The 19,941-nt window shown below is 48.3% G+C and overlaps 1 protein-coding gene and 1 pseudogene across 2 annotated transcripts in view; one reads left to right on the top strand and one right to left on the bottom strand.

The window, feature by feature from the left end:
• The window catches only part of LOC149325426 (sodium-coupled monocarboxylate transporter 1-like), an 81,466-nt gene extending 69,242 nt beyond the window's left edge, over window positions 1-12,224 (bottom strand). Inside the window, exons 1-2 of the mRNA XM_089563549.1 lie at window positions 12,063-12,224; window positions 10,603-10,997 (exon numbers count right to left, since the gene is read on the bottom strand). Coding sequence (XP_089419675.1) covers window positions 10,603-10,944 — 342 coding nt within the window. The 5' untranslated portion in view covers window positions 10,945-10,997; window positions 12,063-12,224. The remainder of the gene's footprint in view (window positions 1-10,602; window positions 10,998-12,062) is intronic.
• The window catches only part of LOC149325425 (uncharacterized), a 42,442-nt pseudogene that overhangs the window by 19,606 nt on the left and 2,895 nt on the right, over window positions 1-19,941 (top strand). The gene's annotated exons all lie outside the window — the stretch shown is intronic.

Here is a 19,941-nt window from a genome sequence, read left to right as displayed (position 1 = left end):
GCCATCTTTAAACCAGTTGTACTATTGCTTAATTTGTGTGCTGCTCTAAGCATCATCACCGAAAACCGTCTGAATATTCCGAATGGTTTCCACTTGGCTGTCCCCCCGTTTCTGCCAAAATTTGATGCATTAGCGCTGCTCCTGTCGCACCGCCATTTTGCTTGCACTAAAAAACCGACGAGAGCACTGTGCACTACCTTACTCAAACGCTGCCTCCCAGCGACTGACGCTATCGGCAGGCAGGAAAAAATTCGTGCATGCGCACGACGGTTCGAGGTCTGCTGGTGCAAGCGCGCTTGTCTCATATCCATCAGGTGTCCGGAAAAAAAAATAAGGTCGGATACTTTTCTAACCGACCTCGTATGTTCACATGTCCCACCTTGAAACATTAGCTTCACTTGGAAATCTCCTGCTGAGGTTGCGCCTGCTGCCCACTTTTTGATCAGACAGCAGTGGTGCTAACACATATTGATCATATGGTAGAGGAGCATCCCATCTAAAGTAGCTCTGTGCTTTGTGTGAGCCGAAGGTACAGACGCGCGCATGCGAGCGAAATTTCGTACTTTCGTCACTAGGGCAAGTGCTCCTGTTCTCTTGCATCTCTTTTGTTCTTTACTTTCACCTGATTTTCTCCAGTGCGCATATGTGGGTTTCAATGCATATATTTTGCGTTCCAGAACAAACTGCAATTCTTACTGCTATATTAGCGCTTCTGTTCTCTATAGCGACTTGTTTGCTTCAGAGTGAATCATATTGTTTTCAAATCTTATGGAGCACTGAAAGCCTAGCCCCGCATGTTTCGTCTTGATGTCTTGGGCATTCAACTATTTGGACAGAACATTAGAAGTAAACCACAAGGGAGAAAAAACGGAGGAAGATAGACGGAAGTAAGTTACCATCACTTTTTTGTCGCGAGTAGTACGTGAACGGTCGACATCGTACACCTTGCGTAGGTGCTGTACAAATTAACTTGCTACTATAAGCGAAATTTCGCAGGGGGAGAGTACGTGCAATAAAATTTATTTCGGTGCTGTCGAGCAACGCAAGTCAATGAAAAGCTTTCAAATATAAGGGAACATGCATGTTATACCGTGTAGAAGAATACTGCCTGGCAAGGCAGAGCAGAAATAACTTTTTTTTTCTGTGAATAACATACCACAACCTTGTCTATAACTACAGATAGGAACAGGTGGTCCCTATTGAATAGATCGAATACATCTGCAGGACGTGACATGTAAAAAGCGACGCGCTTGGGAGTACTGCACCTCTAACGGGCAAACAATGGCGGGATGTTATTACCGGTCGCCACATTCTTCAATGTTTATTTGTCCAAAATAATATACTTTGACTTCAAGCGCTCGACGAGTCAGAGATTTGAGAAATTTCTGACTGGCAGAAGCCTTTCCTCTTGCGTCAGAACCAAGCTCTAGAGGATACGTTAGCTGTGTAACGAAAAGCGCTGCTTTTTCTGTCATCAAGAACTCCTTAGAGTACTGGCCCATTGTTTCCATACGGCTCCTAAGCGTCATCAGCATCCGACGTGGTGAATTTCTTGTCAGACAAATTGTGCTCGCAATCGCTGGCAAATATTAAGGCGTAAGCTTTTAATGCCTCATCGTTGTAAGCAGGAGTTGTCGACAGAAATGTCACGCTTTTCAATTGGTCGAAACGGTCGTGACGTCAGAGTGCGCGAATTTCAAACGCGGCCAATGGTACTTTGGCTAGTAACCATGCAACCAATTAAAGGGATCGTATAGTGATGCTCCAAGTAAGTGGGAATGAGTTTAGTTCATTGCTTAATTGCCCAATTAGCCTAATTAACCCTTCTAGTCAGGCGAGATAAATAAATAAAACCGAGTAGGAAATTGGTCAAGTTGGGGAATCGAACCCCGGTCTCCGGAGTGCGAGACGAGCACGCTACCACTCCGCCATGCCTACTCGATGGTTTGTAATGTGCAAAGGCGCGTCTAGTGAATGCGATGCCTTCGTTCACTCCCGTCTTCCTCCCTTCCTGTTACGGCGAGGTTTAGGTGTCCACCCAGATATGCGAGACAGATACATTTCCTTTCCTGAAAAACCAATTTACCGACGAGCAAGGGGTAGAACCGAACGGGCGATGGCGTTCTGTGGACTCCCTGGCAGCGTGGTAAGATGCCGTCGCGTTTCACTTTTAGAGGCGAAGCTTAACATCTTAACAACGCATCAGTGACACAAGCAGCAACACCGCGCTTAAGGCTTACGCCTCAACGCACTTTAGGTCGACAAAGTGCCCTCCTGAATTTTTTCTTTTTCAGCGCAAGCCACGGGCATGTGTTTGAAACAAATTTCTAAAGTGCCTGACTAGATTGCTATAGGCCACATTTGGCTATACCGGCCGCTTTGTTGTGCCTACATTCTGTCTCTTCCCTATACCACCGGTTTCCAGCTGAGCCTTTTATGTGCATGCAATTTCCATATTCCACGCTGCACACCTCAGACAATCTGAGCTAAAAATACTTTCACTTAATTCTTGAAAATGGAACAAATTTTATCTTTTTCTTTTTCAGTGCTGTTCTGCAGAGAAATAGTTTAGTTCCTCGTCCGTGAATGTCCGTACTTCATACCTACTTTATTCGTACATGAGTGCTGTGCCCTTCCCCAGGATCATAACAGGGTGAGCACATGCACTTGCATACGCATATATGAAGGCAAAAGTGTACGAACAAATAATTTTATGAGCTCTTTAAATGATGGTATCGACTTTTGTTCAACTCCATCGCTAGAAAGGTTATTTCATTCTACTGCATTAAGCCTGAAATAGGAGCATTAAAAAAATGGCTGAGGCTTAGCTTAGGTTAAGCCTAGTCAGATGCGAAGCATATTGTCGCCGAGTTGCATATCGAGCACGCCGCTTGGCTAGACGTTCTTCACGCTCTTCATCAGTCTCTGTAGCACGCCGCAACTTTTGCTTCTCATTCCAACGAGGAGCCCTGTCTCCAGGAGGCATCTCTATCCCGTGTACGCCTAGCAGAGGCAGGCGCACCCCCTTGTATACCGCCACTCCAGCATCACGTATTCACTACAGCGCACCTAGCGGCAGAAGCAGGAAACACATTGGTCGCGACGCCTCGCGCTACGGCGCGAGCTGGGGCCCCGTTTCTCCTATGTCGTTACGTCACGCATCACGTGGCCCTCCTTGGTCGCGACGCCTCGCGCGACGGCGCGAGCTGGGCCCCCGTTTTTCATCTGCTGTGACGTCACGCATCACGTGATATGACATGGAGGTCACGAAAGGTCAATGGTAACGACACCGCCGCGCTCGAGGAGCTGGGTTGGGCTATTTTAGTATGCTTCGCATAAAATTTTCAGTCGAAGATAGCCTAACCAGAATGGGAAAACTCCAGATGTGTGAATGTTGTAATCTCCTGTTATCGAGCGCAAACAGAAATTTATTCTCAATAGGCAATTTATACAGGTTACAGACGGAAAGCAATTTTACCGAAGTAATTCACTGTCAGACTGTAGGCTACGATTCTTGAAAATAAATGTTGCTGCTTTTGGTTGGATGCGCCCAAATTTGTTGGTGCGGTAAACAGGTTCCAAATTAGTACAGCTTATTCAAGTGCTGGGCGAATTAGGATGTTCTATGAACGAGATCATACAGCTTGTGCTGCAGATAATAATGGCTCCCTGAGATAAAACCATCTAGGAAAGCGTTAGATCTGACAATGTTAACTGATATGTTCTGTCCTCGATAAATTATTATCAATCGAAAGAGCGACATATTTACAATGTATTACTTATTTCAGAGAGAGAGAGATAACTTTTATTTTTCAGCTCAAGTCCGAGCCTTCTTAGTTGCCCGTTTGGTGGGCGCTATTTATCGGCGGTGGCAGAGTAGGGCCACGTGTCCCTTGGATGCGTCGGATGTGGGCGGCGAGGAGCGGCCAGAGGGTGGGCTGCAGAGAGGTTGGTGGAGCGGTCCATCGGGCCCACGTGAGGTGAAAGGGGGGAGGCAAGGTATGCGAGGAAGGTATGGTGGGAGAGTTAGTTGCGCGGGGGCATAACCAATATGTATGAATGTTGGAGGGATGCTCTCCGCACACGAGACAGGCGGGTTTGCCCTGTTTATGAAGGATATAGTGGGAATACAGTTCGCAGGGAAGGGAGTTAGTCTGTGCCTGTCGAATTAGAGTGGCGTCAGCACGGCAAAGGAAATGGGAGGGTGACGGAAGGGTTCGTCGCATGTGCCGCAAATTGCGAAGGTGTTCGCGGCGGTCCTGTCGGTGTGTAGCGCGGTCTGCCTTGGGATTATAATGGGCTGGCCAGGCAGTCGGAGGGCCCGGTGGTATTTTTTCACGGGCCAGAGCATGAGCAAGCTCATTCTCCGGTATACCTTGATGACCAGGAATCCATTCAAGGCGGACATGGAGCGTAGGGTGGGCTGTTAGGTATTGCAGCAAAGTGTCTAGGATATGGGGAGGGAGTTTTTGAGATTCGAATGAGCGTATGGCAGCCTGAGAGTCTGCACGTATGTTGATGGTGGAGGACAGGTGGTCGTGAAGCGTAATCGCCTCTGCTATGGCCAGAGTTTCTGCGTCGGTTGAGGAGGGCACTCCTGCGTGGAGATGTGTGGAGGTGCTTCGAGGGCCGACTACTGCAGTAACTACTTGGTGCTCGAGGATATGGGCATCGGTATAGTAAGTGTCGTGGCCCAGTACGGGTAAATGGTTCGCCAGTGCTTCACGCCGCCCGGGATTTATCGTTGGAGACATGTGGCGTGGAATGGGTTTTACAGTAAGACGCGGGAGGCTTTTCCACGGGGGAGCAGATGGTTGAAGCGGGGGTAGTTGGGAAATGGTGTGTCCGAAAAGGCTGAGGAGGTCTCTGCCTTGCTCGGAGGTAGAGAGACGGTGTATCTGGGCTCGGTGGTGCGCTGCTGCGCGTTCTTCGAGGGAGTTGAAAATGGCGGCGTCTGCGATCAGAGCATTTGCGGCGTAGATGGGACCTCCCATGGCTAATCGAGTGAAGCGACGCAGAGAGGCTTCCAGTTTGCTTACTTGAGAGGATGTGAGGCGTTGATAGGGGTAGGCGTACATGACCCTCGAATAAACGAGTGCTTCTATAACTCGACGGAGTTCATGTTCTCTGAGTCCATGCTTTTGACGAGATATTCGGGACAGCATGTGGCGAATTTGGTTCAGTTGTTGCAGGAGTTGGCTAAGCCACACGTTGCACTTGCCATCTTGTTGAAAAGTGAAGCCAAGGATCTTGATGTGGCTCCGTCGGGGAATAGGGGTTTGCGCGAGAGAGAGTTGAATGAGTTCGCGGTAGGAAGAAGTGCTTTTTTGAGGAGCGTTAGAAACCACGATGTATTCCGACTTTTCGGCGGAACAACTCATACCTATGCGGCGTGCATGCTCCTGAACGACGTCGAGGCCTTGCTGCAAAGTGGATTCTAGTTCCCCGGCGTTTCCTGTGGTAGACCAGAGAGAGATATCATCCGCATATATAGCGTGGCGTAGGCCAGGAATTTCAGCGAGTTTTCGGGGCAGTTCTTTCATTGCCAAGTTGAAAAGCATAGGTGAAAGAATGGATCCCTGTGGTGTACCTGCGGTGAGGGGAATGGGGGCGGAAGGTGTGCCGTCGGGGCCAATGATTCGGAGTGTACTGTCTGTAAGAAAGTCTTTGATGTAGTTGAACATGCGGACCCCAGGGCGAGTGTCTGCCAGGTTGGTGAGAATTGCGGAGTGGGCGACATTATCAAAAGCCTTTTTGATATCCACGCCGGTCAAAACTCGAAGCTGTGCGCTGCTTGGGAAGGCGTACAAATCCTCATAGATTTGCCGTCCAATGTCCTGTGTGCATACGTGGGCGCGGAATCCGACCATAGTGGGAGCAAGACAGCGATTGGTATGCAGGTGCCATTCGAGGCGGGTAAGGGCCATCTTCTCCATCAGCTTTCCTAGGCAAGAAGTCATGGATATAGGTCGGAGGTTAGAGATGAGCGCAGAGGATTTTCCTGGTTTCGGAATCATAATTACGTGTGCCTCTTTCCATGCAGCGGGAATTTTCCCGGAGCGCCAAACAGTATTAATAATCTGAATAAGTTCGTCTAGTTTTGAATCGGGGAGATTACGGAGTATACCATAGGTAATTTTATCTGGGCCGGGTGCTGTGTTTCGCTTAAGGGAGCGTAGAGCAGCCTGAAGTTCGGCGAATGTAAAGTCGGAATTCATTCCTTGCTCGTCTGCTTCTTCTTCGGTGTAAGGGTATGACGGGGAGCTGGCAGGAGAAGTAGAGGATGGGTAAAATTGATTTCGGATTTGCTCAACCAGCTCTTCTTGTGAGACGGAGAGGGCCAACTGTAGCTTTTGAAGTGTGTTACGAGGTTTACCCTGTCCAAGTAGGGTGCGCATAATGTGCCAGACTTTTGGAGTGTGGAGTCTCGACCATGTCATCACAGAGCTGAAGCCAGTTGTTCGTGGCTAGTTGGTCAGCGTATTCTTGGGCTGCTTGCGTTAGTTCAGCAACTTTTCTTTTCAATGCGTGGCTAGATCTACAGTTGCGCCAAGCTTTTATGGCCCGGCGACGTTGTTTCCATAGCCCAAGTAGGTGTGTGTCAATGTATGGATAGTAGGGAGATCGGTGGATATGTTTGGTGTGTTGGGAGACGGTCTCCATAATGGCGCTACACCATTTTTCGGGGTCCTCGAGTGAGACTGATAAGGAGTCGAGGGCCGGCCGAGCCTTTGGCCAGTCTACGAGCATAGTGGGAGGTAGATGTGTTCCGGGTGGTCTGGAGGGTCGCTGGGACGTGAGCGTTATCTGAAGAATACAGTGATCACTCCCCATCGTGTCACCCGTATTACTCCAAGAAGCGCGGAGATCGCTGCGAATCCATGCGAGGTCGGGGTTTGTGTCGGATTGTGCTCCACATCCTAGACGTGTAGGCATGAACGTGTCATTCAGGAGGGTGAGGTGATGAATACTGGCGAAGCGGTCGAGTTTTCGTCCGGAGGCTGAAGTACGGTCGTATCCCCATGCAGGGTGTGGGCAGTTGAAGTCACCAAGAAGGACGAAAGTAGTAGGGACATTAGAGGCAGGAAGGGCCGTATGCAAAGGTGGGATGCTGGTTTTGGAGTCGGAGGGAGTCCAGTAGCAGTTTAAAATCGTGATACGGTGACCCTGATAGGTGGAGTGTGTCAGGACATGCTCTTTCGTCCCGGAGTTGAGGTGGGATGTATCTTCCTGAATGGTGGGTATCGTGAGCCGTATGTATGTAACCGTCAAAATCGGCGGAGGAGGGGGCGTTTGATGTCCTTTTCTCTTCATGACTATACTTGGCTGAGTAAAATGGTCGTAACCTGGCAGAGAAAAGGCACCATGCGTTTCCTGCAGTGCGATGACGTCTGGGTTAACGCCAGTAATCCGCATGTGTTGCAAGAGGGCATTTTTCTTGCGACGAAAACCGCGGCAGTTCCACTGCCAAATAATTAGAGGGTTATGGGGTGGGGATGTGTGTCGCATGATATCACTCATCATGCCGGTCTTCCTCCATTGTGTCGAGGTTAGGTACTAGAGGGGCGCTTGCGCGCTTTCGAGGGGGAGCATTGGAGTCTGCGTCGGGAGAGGGTGGGGCAGAGGACGCGAGGGAGAGGAGATGGTGCTCTAGTTGCTCGACGCGAGCCGTCAGTTGTTGTAAGGCCAATAGGACGGGAGCAAGGGATTGCTGTATGAGAGCAATAGCGTTGTCGGTAGGGAAGGGTGAAAGTGGAGTAGGTGTGGAGGGACGTGAGTAAAACCGGTTTTGGAAGGACGGGGGAGGGGGTGCGATGGATGTGGGAGATGGACCGCTCACCTGGTGACTTGGTGGAGTCTGTGACTGCATCACGGAAGCTTGCGGTTTAGTAGAGGAGGTGGAGGTGCTGGTTGCCGCACCAGAAGTGGTGGACGGTGGCCGCTTGGCAGAGGGCTTGGTTCGAGATTGACTTCTTTGCGCGGTCTCGTGCCCCGGGCTGTTGCTGCTGCTGCCGCAGGAGAGCTGAAGGGCCTCGTAGCGGTTCGAGGTAGGCAGGGGCGGCCAGTTGGTCGCGTCGGCTTTAGGGGGTGGAGGGGCGGCGCGGGCGCGATGGCGTCGTTGGGCGCGGTGCCACTTTACGACTGCAGCGTCGGCGTCTTTCCTTGCGGGGCATTCAGGGTGAGACGGTGTGTGGTCGCCCTTGCAGTTCCAGCAGTGTGGTTCACATTCGTGTGGGGTAGTCGTTGGGTCTTGGTCAGGAGGAAACGGTTGGCTGCAAATCGAGCACCGAACAAGGCTAGGCTTGTTAGGACAGACGTCGGCACGGTGTCCTATGGCGTGACAATGCGTGCATTGTTTGCTGTGCGGCTTTTGCGGGTAGATGCGGTACACTCCGCTGTAGAAGACGGCATAGCGTGGTAGACGGGGCCCTTCGACGGTGAGCAGAAGTGTGTTGGTACGTCCGAGACGGCGGGCGCTTAGGAGTCGGGTGCCGTCAACACGAAGGTTAGCGGCAAAGTCGTCTTCGGTAAAGTCCATGGTGATGCCGTGTATAACACCACGGGCGTTAAGGGGGTCGTTAGCTACGTACGAGGTGACTTCGTACTGTGTGTTGTTCAGTGAAACTTGCTTGAGTTGGAGCAGCTTGTCAGCAGCGGCTGGGCGGTGGGTATCGATGGCCAGGATGTTTTGCGAGGTGCGGAGTTTGATGTAGGTATTGTCACGTTCAGTCTTGGTTAGGCGGGCGGAATCCATGACGGACCGACAGAGCACAGGGAATAAAGTGTTGCCGAGGTTGAGGTGGTTCGCAAATTTCATGACGATCGTGGCTGCGGTGGCTTGCCGGGGCGCCGCGGGAGCACAGTGCTTGTGATTCAGCGCCTGGGCTGCTGACTGGCTAGGCGAGCTCCCCGCCGTTCCGGCTGCGAGCATGCTGGCGAGCGCGGGGGGCGTTGCCCCGGCGGTGCAGATGTAGGCTTGGCTTAGCGCGCCCGGCGTGGGCGGCCAGCCAGATGCTGATGTGCCAAAAAACGGCGCAGAACGCTTGGAATTTTGATTACCAGGCGTACAGGCGATGAAGTAGCGCTGCTGTAGACCGGTTGGTGGCGATCCGAGGTCAGGAACCTGGACGTAGACGTGATTTTGCTGGAGCTCGGTGTGCGCACAGCCGATCACGGTGGCGCTGGTGGCGCCCTCTCACTTATTTCAGGGGACCTTTCTTCAGGGCGGTTGTCATTTTGCCATTTTCCACTCCTCACGTCATGGTATTGCTTTCAGCAGCTGACTATTCATTGTAATTTGGAACTGGATAACATTAACAACGTTGTAAGGTACCCAGTCTTCTTCATAATATTTATCAAGAACGAAAAGATTGTCAACGATAGAGTTTATGAAGAGCAAGAAAACGAGGAGACCACTAAGGACTTTGGAAAACCATTTTACACGCGTATGGAATTGAAAGATGTGTTGGTTATTGCAACTAACTTATGTCTGCCTCTTTAAAGCGACCATGAAAAGAATTAAAAGCCTCTTGTAAATGTTAGAAGTTATGCTCAGAAGCACTGGCACCAAGTATGAGTCTTCGGAACTGAGCCGGCAATTTATTATGGCTTTTTAAAAATCGCGTTTTTTTAAATTCGCGGGCCGTTTGGTGTCTTCGTAGGGAGCGATTTTGAAACCAAAACCGGGAAAACAGACGTCACTAGTCCCATGACGTCGGTAGGCCACCACACGCTGTCATTCGCTCAAGCCGCGGCAGCTACGACGTCACGGGCACACTTCCGGTAGCGGTGAAAATCGTCTGCTCGAGGCGCCGCGCGACCCCCTCGGGCAAGCGCGGGCCAGGGCATTGCCTTCACACATATGTTTTCAATTTACCTCTGCCGCCTCTTTCTGCCGGGAGTTCGAGAGCAAAGAAAGCGCCGAGACCGGAGAGACGCTGCCGACGCACGCTGCTACTCGGGAGTGCGACAACCGGAAGTCGTAAACCGAACGTCAGCGAATGACGTATTCATGGGCGGAGCCCAGTCCCGGAGCTGTTTTCTTTATTTTTTCTTGGTGCTCCGCGTGTATGAGTTGAGGGGGGAGAGGATGAGCGTGATTTTTAATCGTCTATAACTTCGTTGTTATTCATGCTAGCTCGAAAATTCTTTCGCTGGGGTGACGAGTGATGGATTGCCTATCTTTACGTAATCTCAATTAATTTGTTTCATAGTCCCTTTAAGAAGCTAGGGTTCCAGCATCAAGGGAGCACAGTGCACTTGATGCCACGTAGCGTTCAACAACTACAACTTTCAGTACCTGCCCAATAGTACATTACGCGCGGAAACTTCACCCTTCTAAAAACCAAAATTATAGTGCATATATGATGGTTCCGAGGATTTTTAAACTAGCGCTTGCAGAACACCGTTCTGCGATGATTCTGTACTGAGTCGCTTTTTGTTCACCGAAGGGTTAGATTAGGAATGTGTTTCAAAGGGAAGGGCGTGTATTTTTTTTAATCACGTATTATAGAGCACGTCGGGGCCATACTCTAGGTTGCACTCACACACACAGACGACAGCGGCGGGTGACTGCACGACACCTTGTGCCGCTGTACTCACTTCGAATATCGATGTGATGCCCAGGCGGTACAGCACTGGCACGAATACATATGTGGTCACAGGAATCAGCACGAAAGAGGTGAGGTATCCCCAGGACAGGTGCCAGCCGTAGGCGTAGTAGTGCGCTGGAAAGCCCACGAGTCCGGTCGACGAGAAGAGCGACGCCACGGAGGACGCCGCCAGGGGGAGTGTCTTCAGCATCCGGCCAGCGAGAAACACTTCATCTGCTGTGTCCCTACTTCCGGCACTGACGTTCTTCCGCCGGAAGGAGAAGTACAAGCCGAGAGAAAGGTTCGCAGCAACCAGGATGGCAAACAAAACATACTCGAGCACCCGGACCATTCTTGACGACTTTCAGGACAGTTGTGCTCCTAGGGGTGTCCTTGTTGTTCACACTAAAGACAAATAAAATGAAAAAGCAAATATGTATAGTTTGCCACCATATACCTGAAAGGCCTGTGCTTTTTTTGCCAGTGCAAAAGTTTAAGTGCCCAGTAACATAGGCGAATTACAACAATTTTATCAGGAATCGCGGTTCATGGAAGTGTTAGATTGAAGATGTTATCGAAAGAAGAAAGTAGCTGAATTCGTCTCACTTTAAAACAATGCTTCATTTTTTCCGAGCGGAATAGTAGGACTGGTGCAACTACATATCTGGGCGCGTACTACCCTCTTGTGTTGTGGATCTTGCTTTCGCTAAGTATTATAAGCGTGCAAATGGGAGACAAACTTTCTGCTTCATTAAATCATGTTTATAGCTCTCCTTGTGAGAAACATCATTAGCGTCTCTGAATATTCATGTGGCCCACAGTGTGCGTACATTTTCAGATACGCAATGCGCTGTACTGTCGAGAGAAACCTGAAAAGTTTCGTATTGCTTGAAGCCCTCATTTCACGACAAAATAACACGAATGCAAAAACTTTATGAATTTACGCTTCGCCGTATCGATCACGCATAGAGATTAAGAGCCTAATTCTTTTAACAAACACATTCATACTATATCAATTTTTTAGCTTATCATCCGAAGTTACCGCATCGAAATATTAGGTATAGTGTCGTTTAGTAAAGCACTCTACATCATCAGAAAAAAAGAAGTGAAAGCCCAAGACAGCACTTGCTAGTGATGCCGTACACATTCTCAACGCCCATCTCTATTTCTTGGTTGAGAAGATCACTTCATTTCCTAAACACGAAACGACCATATTGTTTGGCCCAGCAGGGATTTTTAATTGTAGCCAGCATTACGGACTTAAAAAAAAGTGCGCTAGAGGCCCCAAAAAAAACTTTCCAGACGTTTCGTGCACAAATGTAGACGCTATGCTGCAAAGGAGTAAGGCAGAATTCTGAATCGTCATACAACACCTCTCAAACGTCCTGCTCATACTTGCAGATGCAAGTAATATTAAGAGTCATATTTCAATAAAACGATTAATGTTGGAATATACATGGTAGAACTCACCTCATTCGAGTGAAATGCACTTCAACTCGCCTTGACTTCGCTTAGTGCAGCTGACGTCAAAATGCAGAATGCAAGGATGCTAGTTTCGTTGAGAGCAGGCCGACCATAGGTCGTTTTGCAGTGGGTATCACCTTCGCATTTAGTCTTTTCTGTTTTGTTGGCACAAAGGCAGACGGTGAAAAAAACAAGCCGCCGCAATGCAAGCACCCACGCATAGCAGTAAACTAGACTGAGTCGCAGCTGGTAGGAAGCGGTTGTGGATGCGTCTGCTGGATGTGACAGAAGTGATAAGACCGGTGCGTGTGATGCAGCAGGAAGTACATATTCATTTTTTATTCGGGCATCGTAGTGCACGTGCCCTTTCTAGTTGGAACAATGAAGCCTGCCAACCATGAAGTACTGCAGCAAGTGCAGACAATTCAGTGCCCCCACTTTATTGTATGATGGCATGAACCCTTAACTCAGGAGCGGCGGGAATAACCCGGAGCGCGGTCATTTTCAGCCCTGTTAAGTTTTTCAACACCGAGGTGTAGCAAACGACAGTGATGGCGGTATGTGTGCCGCTGCTATGTGACTGCTAAGCAAATATTTTCATTAGTGCAAACAAGAATATTATATACGAACCAGATTTGCGGCTGGATGAAAACATCGTAGAACGTGAAGTATTTCCTGGCGCATTTGCCTCAGACAGAAAGTAAAGCGTTTCCACGGCGGGGAGATGTTCATTTGAATATATGGCACTATCTCGCGTGCGCTCACCATCATCATCATCAACCCTACTGCGCCAAATGCAGGGTAAAGGCTCCTTCCATCTTTATCCAATTAACCCAATCCTATGTGAGCTGTGGCCGCCGTAACCACACAAACTTCTTAATTTCATCCACCCTCCTAACTTTCTGCAGCCCGCTGCTACGCTTCCCTTCTCTTGGAATCCACTACGTTAGCCTTAAGGATCAGCGGTTATCTTCCCTTCGCATTACATGCCTCGCCCAAGCCCATTCTTTCCTCTTGATTTAGTCTATAGGATGTCATTAGCCCGTGCCTGTTCGTTCACCCACTCTGCCCGCTACTGAAGGTAACTTGGTAGGCAGTGTCCTACCAGATAACACTAGCTGATAACTAACTCCTGATGGGACGAAATTTTGACATCCCGGCCGGTTCTGCTGCCAGCTCATTGTTCCAGATTAATAGGAGGCTTGGCTTTATTTTGTTATTTCTTCATGTTGTTGGTGTTTTTATTTTTCTTGCATGACCCGTTTTAAATATAATATAAAATAATATTGACTACTCTCGTAAACATTCATTTCCCCTGAAAACTATTTTCTAGTATATGCCGTGTAACGTGATATAAAGGCCGCACCCGTGTAAGGGCCACACCCCCTGTTTTGGACTGGATAATTGAGAAAAAATACTGTTATACTTTTCTTTCTAATAACTCGTGTTTGCAGCGCACCTTCTACATTCACATGCGAATAAAAAAATTTAATGGGGTAGTTGCACAAGTTTAAACGGTATTCCTAATTTCAATGCTGAGAAAAGGTTGTACTGTTAAGATAACATGGCAGAAGTGCGGCCCAAAATTATTGAATTTCTACTGGCGGGCTACAGGTGAAGATGTTGTTAAGATTTTTATTTAGCGAAGCTCAAACTTTACTAAATTTTCGCGATACAGTGCGATGTCTGCCGACGTAAAGTGTCCACAGAAGTTTATACACGAAATTTAAAATTTCCTTATTTTAAAAACAAAGTCAGTCTTGACCATCACTATAACTCTAGGCTTGAATATAGGCCATATAGACACTATTAATCAGGTGATAGAGAAATGCGCCAAGTATAGCCAACCCCTATCTGTAGTCTTTATAGATTACGACAATCCGTTTTACAAGGTCCAAACTTTAGCAGTGGTGCAGGCATTGCGGAATCAGTGCGTAGAAGTGCTTTGTGTAAAAGCACTGGAAGATATCTATAATGGGCGCCCAGCTACTTTAGTTCTCCGTAATTTAAGCACTAAAACTGCAGTAAGAAAGGGTGTTAGGCGAGGTGACAAAATCTCGTCAATCCTAGTCACCGCCTGTTTAGAGGAGGGAGAGAGCTTCCATATCTGCAGCACTAAAAACGAAACAGAAGGAACACACACAAGAAACACAACAGAGCGCTATTGTTTGACTACATCTTGTGTGAACTCGCCCAGTATAATGTATTGTGGCATTAAAAGGCCTGGATTAGGAATTAAAATTCCCCTAGGCCCCTAGGTTTCTGTGGCTGTTGGCTTCTCTCATATTTATAACGAGCCCCTCATTCGCCTTTCCTTGTCTGCTTAATTGCTTAACGAGGGCCTCGGTTCTGGCAGCCTTGATGCCTTAGGAAGCATAAGAGGGTTCTCACACAGCTTCCACCCTCGCCGTTCGATGACGTTCTACGTCACATCAGCGGTAACTCAGGACGTGCTACGTCCGCCGCTTAAGAACGTGGGTGGCGCTGGTGAACACTCCCAAGGTTCGACAGAAGCCAACAGCCACGGAAACCAAGGGGCACAGGGGATTTTTTTAATTAATTTATTTATTTTGTGGTGTTGATCAATTTAGAATATTACTGAATATGTTATCGCTTAAAGATAATTGATTAGAAAAGCAGAAGAAAAAACAACCACATGCCACCGGTGGGATCCGAACCCACGACCTCCGAATTACGCGTCCGGTGCTCTACCTCTGAGCTACGGCGACGGCTGTCAATTCTTCTGCTTTCGGGGGTATTTATGTTTTACAAGTAACCTAACCTTGAGAGTGTTCACCAGCGCCACCCACGTTCATAAGCGGCGGACGTAGAACGTCCTGAGTTACCGCAGGTGTGACGTAGAACGACATCGAACGGAGAGGGTGGAAGCTGCGTGAGAACCCTCTTATGCTTCCTATGGCGTCAAGGCTGCCAGAATCGAGGCCCTCGCTAAGCAATTAAGCAAACAAGGGAAGGGTAATGAGGGGCTTGTTATCAATATGACAGAAGCCAACAGCCACAGAAACCAAGGGGCACAGGGGAGTTTTTTTAAATTAATTTATTTATTTTGTGGTGTTGATCAACTTAGAATATTACTGAAAATGTTATCGCTTAAAGATAATTGATTAGAAAAGCAGAACAAAAACAACCACATGCCGCCGGTGGGATCCGAACCCACGACCTCCGAATTACGCGTCCGGTGCTCTACCTCTGAGCTACGGCGACGGCTGTCAATTCTTCTGCTTTCGGGGGTATTTATGTTTTACAAGTAACCTAACCTTGAGAGTGTTCACCAGCGCCACCCACGTTCATGAGCGGCGGACGTAGAACGTCCTGAGCTACCGCAGGTGTGACGTAGAACGTCATCGAACGGAGAGGGTGGAAGCTACGTGAGAACCCTCTTATGCTTCCTATGGCGTCAAGGCTGCCAGAATCGAGGCCCTCGCTAAGCAATTAAGCAAACAAGGGAAGGGTAATGAGGGGCTCGTTATAAATATGACAGAAGCCAACAGCCACACAAACCGAGGGGCACAGGGGATTTTTTTAAAATCATTTATTTATTTTGTGGTGTTGATCAGTTTAGAATATTACTGAATATGTTATCGCTTAAAGATAATTGATTAGAAAAGCAGAACAAAAAACAACCACATGCCGCCGGTGGGATCCGAACCCACGACCTCCGAATTACGCGTCCGGTGCTCTACCTCTGAGCTACGGCGACGGCTGTCAATTCTTCTGCTTTCGGGGGTATTTATGTTTTACAAGTAACCTAACCTTGAGAGTGTTCACCAGCGCCACCCACGTTCATAAGCGGCGGACGTAGAACGTCCTGAGTTACCGCAGGTGTGACGTCGAACGTCATCGAACGGAGAGGGTGGAAGCTGCGTGAGAACCCTCTTATGCTTCCTATGGCGTCAAGGCTGCCAGAATCGAGGCCCTCGCTAAGCAATTAAGCAAACAAGGGAAGGGTAATGAGGGGCTCGTTATAAATATGACAGAAGCCAACAGCCACAGAAACCAAGGGGCACAGGGGATTTTTTTTAAAATTCATTTACTTATTTTGTGGTGTTGATCAATTTAGAATATTACTGAATGTGTTATCGCTTAAACATAATTGATTAGAAAAGCAGAAGAAAAAACAACCACATGCTCCGGTGGGATCCGAACCCACGACCTCCGAATTACGCGTCCGGTGCTCTACCTCTGAGCTACGGCGACGGCTGTCAATTCTTCTGCTTTCGGGGGTATTTATGTTTTACAAGTAACCTAACCTTGAGAGTGTTCACCAGCGCCACCCACGTTCATAAGCGGCGGACGTAGAACGTCCTGAGTTACCGCAGATGTGACGTAGAACGTCATCGAACGGAGTGGGTGGAAGCTGCGTGAGAACCCTCTTATGCTTCCTATGGCGTCAAGGCTGCCAGAATCGAGGCCCTCGCTAAGCAATTAAGCAAACAAGGGAAGGGTAATGAGGGGCTTGTTATAGATATGACAGAAGCCAACAGCCACAGAAACCAAGGGGCACAGGGGATTTTTTTTTAATTAATTTATTTATTTTGTGGTGTTGATCAATTTAGAATATTACTGAATATGTTATCGCTTAAAGATAATTGATTAGAAAAGCAGTACAAAAAACAACCACATGCCGCCGGTGGGATCCGAACCCACGACCTCCGAATTACGCGTCCGGTGCTCTACCTCTGAGCTACGGTGACGGCTGTCAATTCTTCTGCTTTCGGGGGTATTTATGTTTTACAATTAACCTAACCTTGAGAGTGTTCACCAGCGCCACCCACGTTCATGAGCGGCGGACGTAGAACGTCCTGAGTTACCGCAGGTGTGACGTAGAACGTCATCGAACGGGGAGGGTGGAAGCTGCGTGAGAACCCTCTTATGCTTCCTATGGCGTCAAGGCTGCCAGAATCGAGGCCCTCGCTAAGCAATTAAGCAAACAAGGGAAGGGTAATGAGGGGCTCGTTATAAATATGACAGAAGCCAACAGCCACACAAACCAAGGGGCACAGGGGATTTTTTTTTAAAATTCATTTACTTATTTTGTGGTGTTGATCTATTTAGAATATTACTGAATATGTTATCGCTTAAACATAATTGATTAGAAAAGCAGAAGAAAAAACAACCACATGCTCCGGTGGGATCCGAACCCACGACCTCCGAATTACGCGTCCGGTGCTCTACCTCTGAGCTACGGCGACGGCTGTCAATTCTTCTGCTTTCGGGGGTATTTATGTTTTACAAGTAACCTAACCTTGAGAGTGTTCACCAGCGCCACCCACGTTCATAAGCGGCGGACGTAGAACGTCCTGAGTTACCGCAGGTGTGACGTAGAACGTCATCGAACGGAGTGGGTGGAAGCTGCGTGAGAACCCTCTTATGCTTCCTATGGCGTCAAGGCTGCCAGAATCGAGGCCCTCGCTAAGCAATTAAGCAAACAAGGGAAGGGTAATGAGGGGCTTGTTATAGATATGACAGAAGCCAACAGCCACAGAAACCAAGGGGCACAGGGGATTTTTTTTAAATTAATTTATTTATTTTGTGGTGTTGATCAATTTAGAATATTACTGAATATGTTATCGCTTAAAGATAATTGATTAGAAAAGCAGAACAAAAAACAACCACATGCCGCCGGTGGGATCCGAACCCACGACCTCCGAATTACGCGTCCGGTGCTCTACCTCTGAGCTATGGCGACGGCTGTCAATTCTTCTGCTTTCGGGGGTATTTATGTTTTACAATTAACCTAACCTTGAGAGTGTTCACCAGCGCCACCCACGTTCATGAGCGGCGGACGTAGAACGTCCTGAGTTACCGCAGGTGTGACGTAGAACGTCATCGAACGGAGAGGGTGGAAGCTGCGTGAGAACCCTCTTATGCTTCCTATGGCGTCAAGGCTGCCAGAATCGAGGCCCTCGCTAAGCAATTAAGCAAACAAGGGAAGGGTAATGAGGGGCTCGTTATAAATATGACAGAAGCCAACAGCCACACAAACCGAGGGGCACAGGGGATTTTTTTAAAATCATTTATTTATTTTGTGGTGTTGATCAATTTAGAATATTACTGAATATGTTATCGCTTAAAGATAATTGATTAGAAAAGCAGAACAAAAAACAACCACATGCCGCCGGTGGGATCCGAACCCACGACCTCCGAATTACGCGTCCGGTGCTCTACCTCTGAGCTACGGCGACGGCTGTCAATTCTTCTGCTTTCGGGGGTATTTATGTTTTACAAGTAACCTAACCTTGAGAGTGTTCACCAGCGCCACCCACGTTCATAAGCGGCGGACGTAGAACGTCCTGAGTTACCGCAGGTGTGACGTCGAACGTCATCGAACGGAGAGGGTGGAAGCTGCGTGAGAACCCTCTTATGCTTCCTATGGCGTCAAGGCTGCCAGAATCGAGGCCCTCGCTAAGCAATTAAGCAAACAAGGGAAGGGTAATGAGGGGCTCGTTATAAATATGACAGAAGCCAACAGCCACAGAAACCAAGGGGCACAGGGGATTTTTTTAAAATTCATTTACTTATTTTGTGGTGTTGATCAATTTAGAATATTACTGAATATGTTATCGCTTAAACATAATTGATTAGAAAAGCAGAAGAAAAAACAACCACATGCTCCGGTGGGATCCGAACCCACGACCTCCGAATTACGCGTCCGGTGCTCTACCTCTGAGCTACGGCGACGGCTGTCAATTCTTCTGCTTTCGGGGGTATTTATGTTTTACAAGTAACCTAACCTTGAGAGTGTTCACCAGCGCCACCCACGTTCATAAGCGGCGGACGTAGAACGTCCTGAGTTACCGCAGATGTGACGTAGAACGTCATCGAACGGAGTGGGTGGAAGCTGCGTGAGAACCCTCTTATGCTTCCTATGGCGTCAAGGCTGCCAGAATCGAGGCCCTCGCTAAGCAATTAAGCAAACAAGGGAAGGGTAATGAGGGGCTTGTTATAGATATGACAGAAGCCAACAGCCACAGAAACCAAGGGGCACAGGGGATTTTTTTAAAATTAATTTATTTATTTTGTGGTGTTGATCAATTTAGAATATTACTGAATATGTTATCGCTTAAAGATAATTGATTAGAAAAGCAGAACAAAAAACAACCACATGCCGCCGGTGGGATCCGAACCCACGACCTCCGAATTACGCGTCCAGTGCTCTACCTCTGAGCTACGGCGACGGCTGTCAATTCTTCTGCTTTCGGGGGTATTTATGTTTTACAATAAACCTAACCTTGAGAGTGTTCACCAGCGCCACCCACGTTCATGAGCGGCGGACGTAGAACGTCCTGAGTTACCGCAGGTGTGACGTAGAACGTCATCGAACGGAGAGGGTGGAAGCTGCGTGAGAACCCTCTTATGCTTCCTATGGCGTCAAGGCTGCCAGAATCGAGGCCCTCGCTAAGCAATTAAGCAAACAAGGGAAGGGTAATGAGGGGCTCGTTATAAATATGACAGAAGCCAACAGCCACAGAAACCAAGGGGCACAGGGGATTTTTTTTAAAATTCATTTACTTATTTTGTGGTGTTGATCAATTTAGAATATTACTGAATATGTTATCGCTTAAACATAATTGATTAGAAAAGCAGAAGAAAAAACAACCACATGCTCCGGTGGGATCCGAACCCACGACCTCCGAATTACGCGTCCGGTGCTCTACCTCTGAGCTACGGCGACGGCTGTCAATTCTTCTGCTTTCGGGGGTATTTATGTTTTACAAGTAACCTAACCTTGAGAGTGTTCACCAGCGCCACCCACGTTCATAAGCGGCGGACGTAGAACGTCCTGAGTTACCGCAGGTGTGACGTAGAACGTCATCGAACGGAGAGGGTGGAAGCGGCGTGAGAACCCTCTTATGCTTCCTAT

This window comes from Amblyomma mixtum, chromosome 10, assembly GCF_055824585.1.
Source record: "Amblyomma mixtum isolate Tamu chromosome 10, ASM5582458v1, whole genome shotgun sequence".
Taxonomy (NCBI): Eukaryota; Metazoa; Arthropoda; class Arachnida; order Ixodida; family Ixodidae; genus Amblyomma; species Amblyomma mixtum.
The sequence above is the reverse complement of the archived record's forward strand: the minus strand, read 5'-3'. Positions and strand labels throughout refer to the sequence as shown.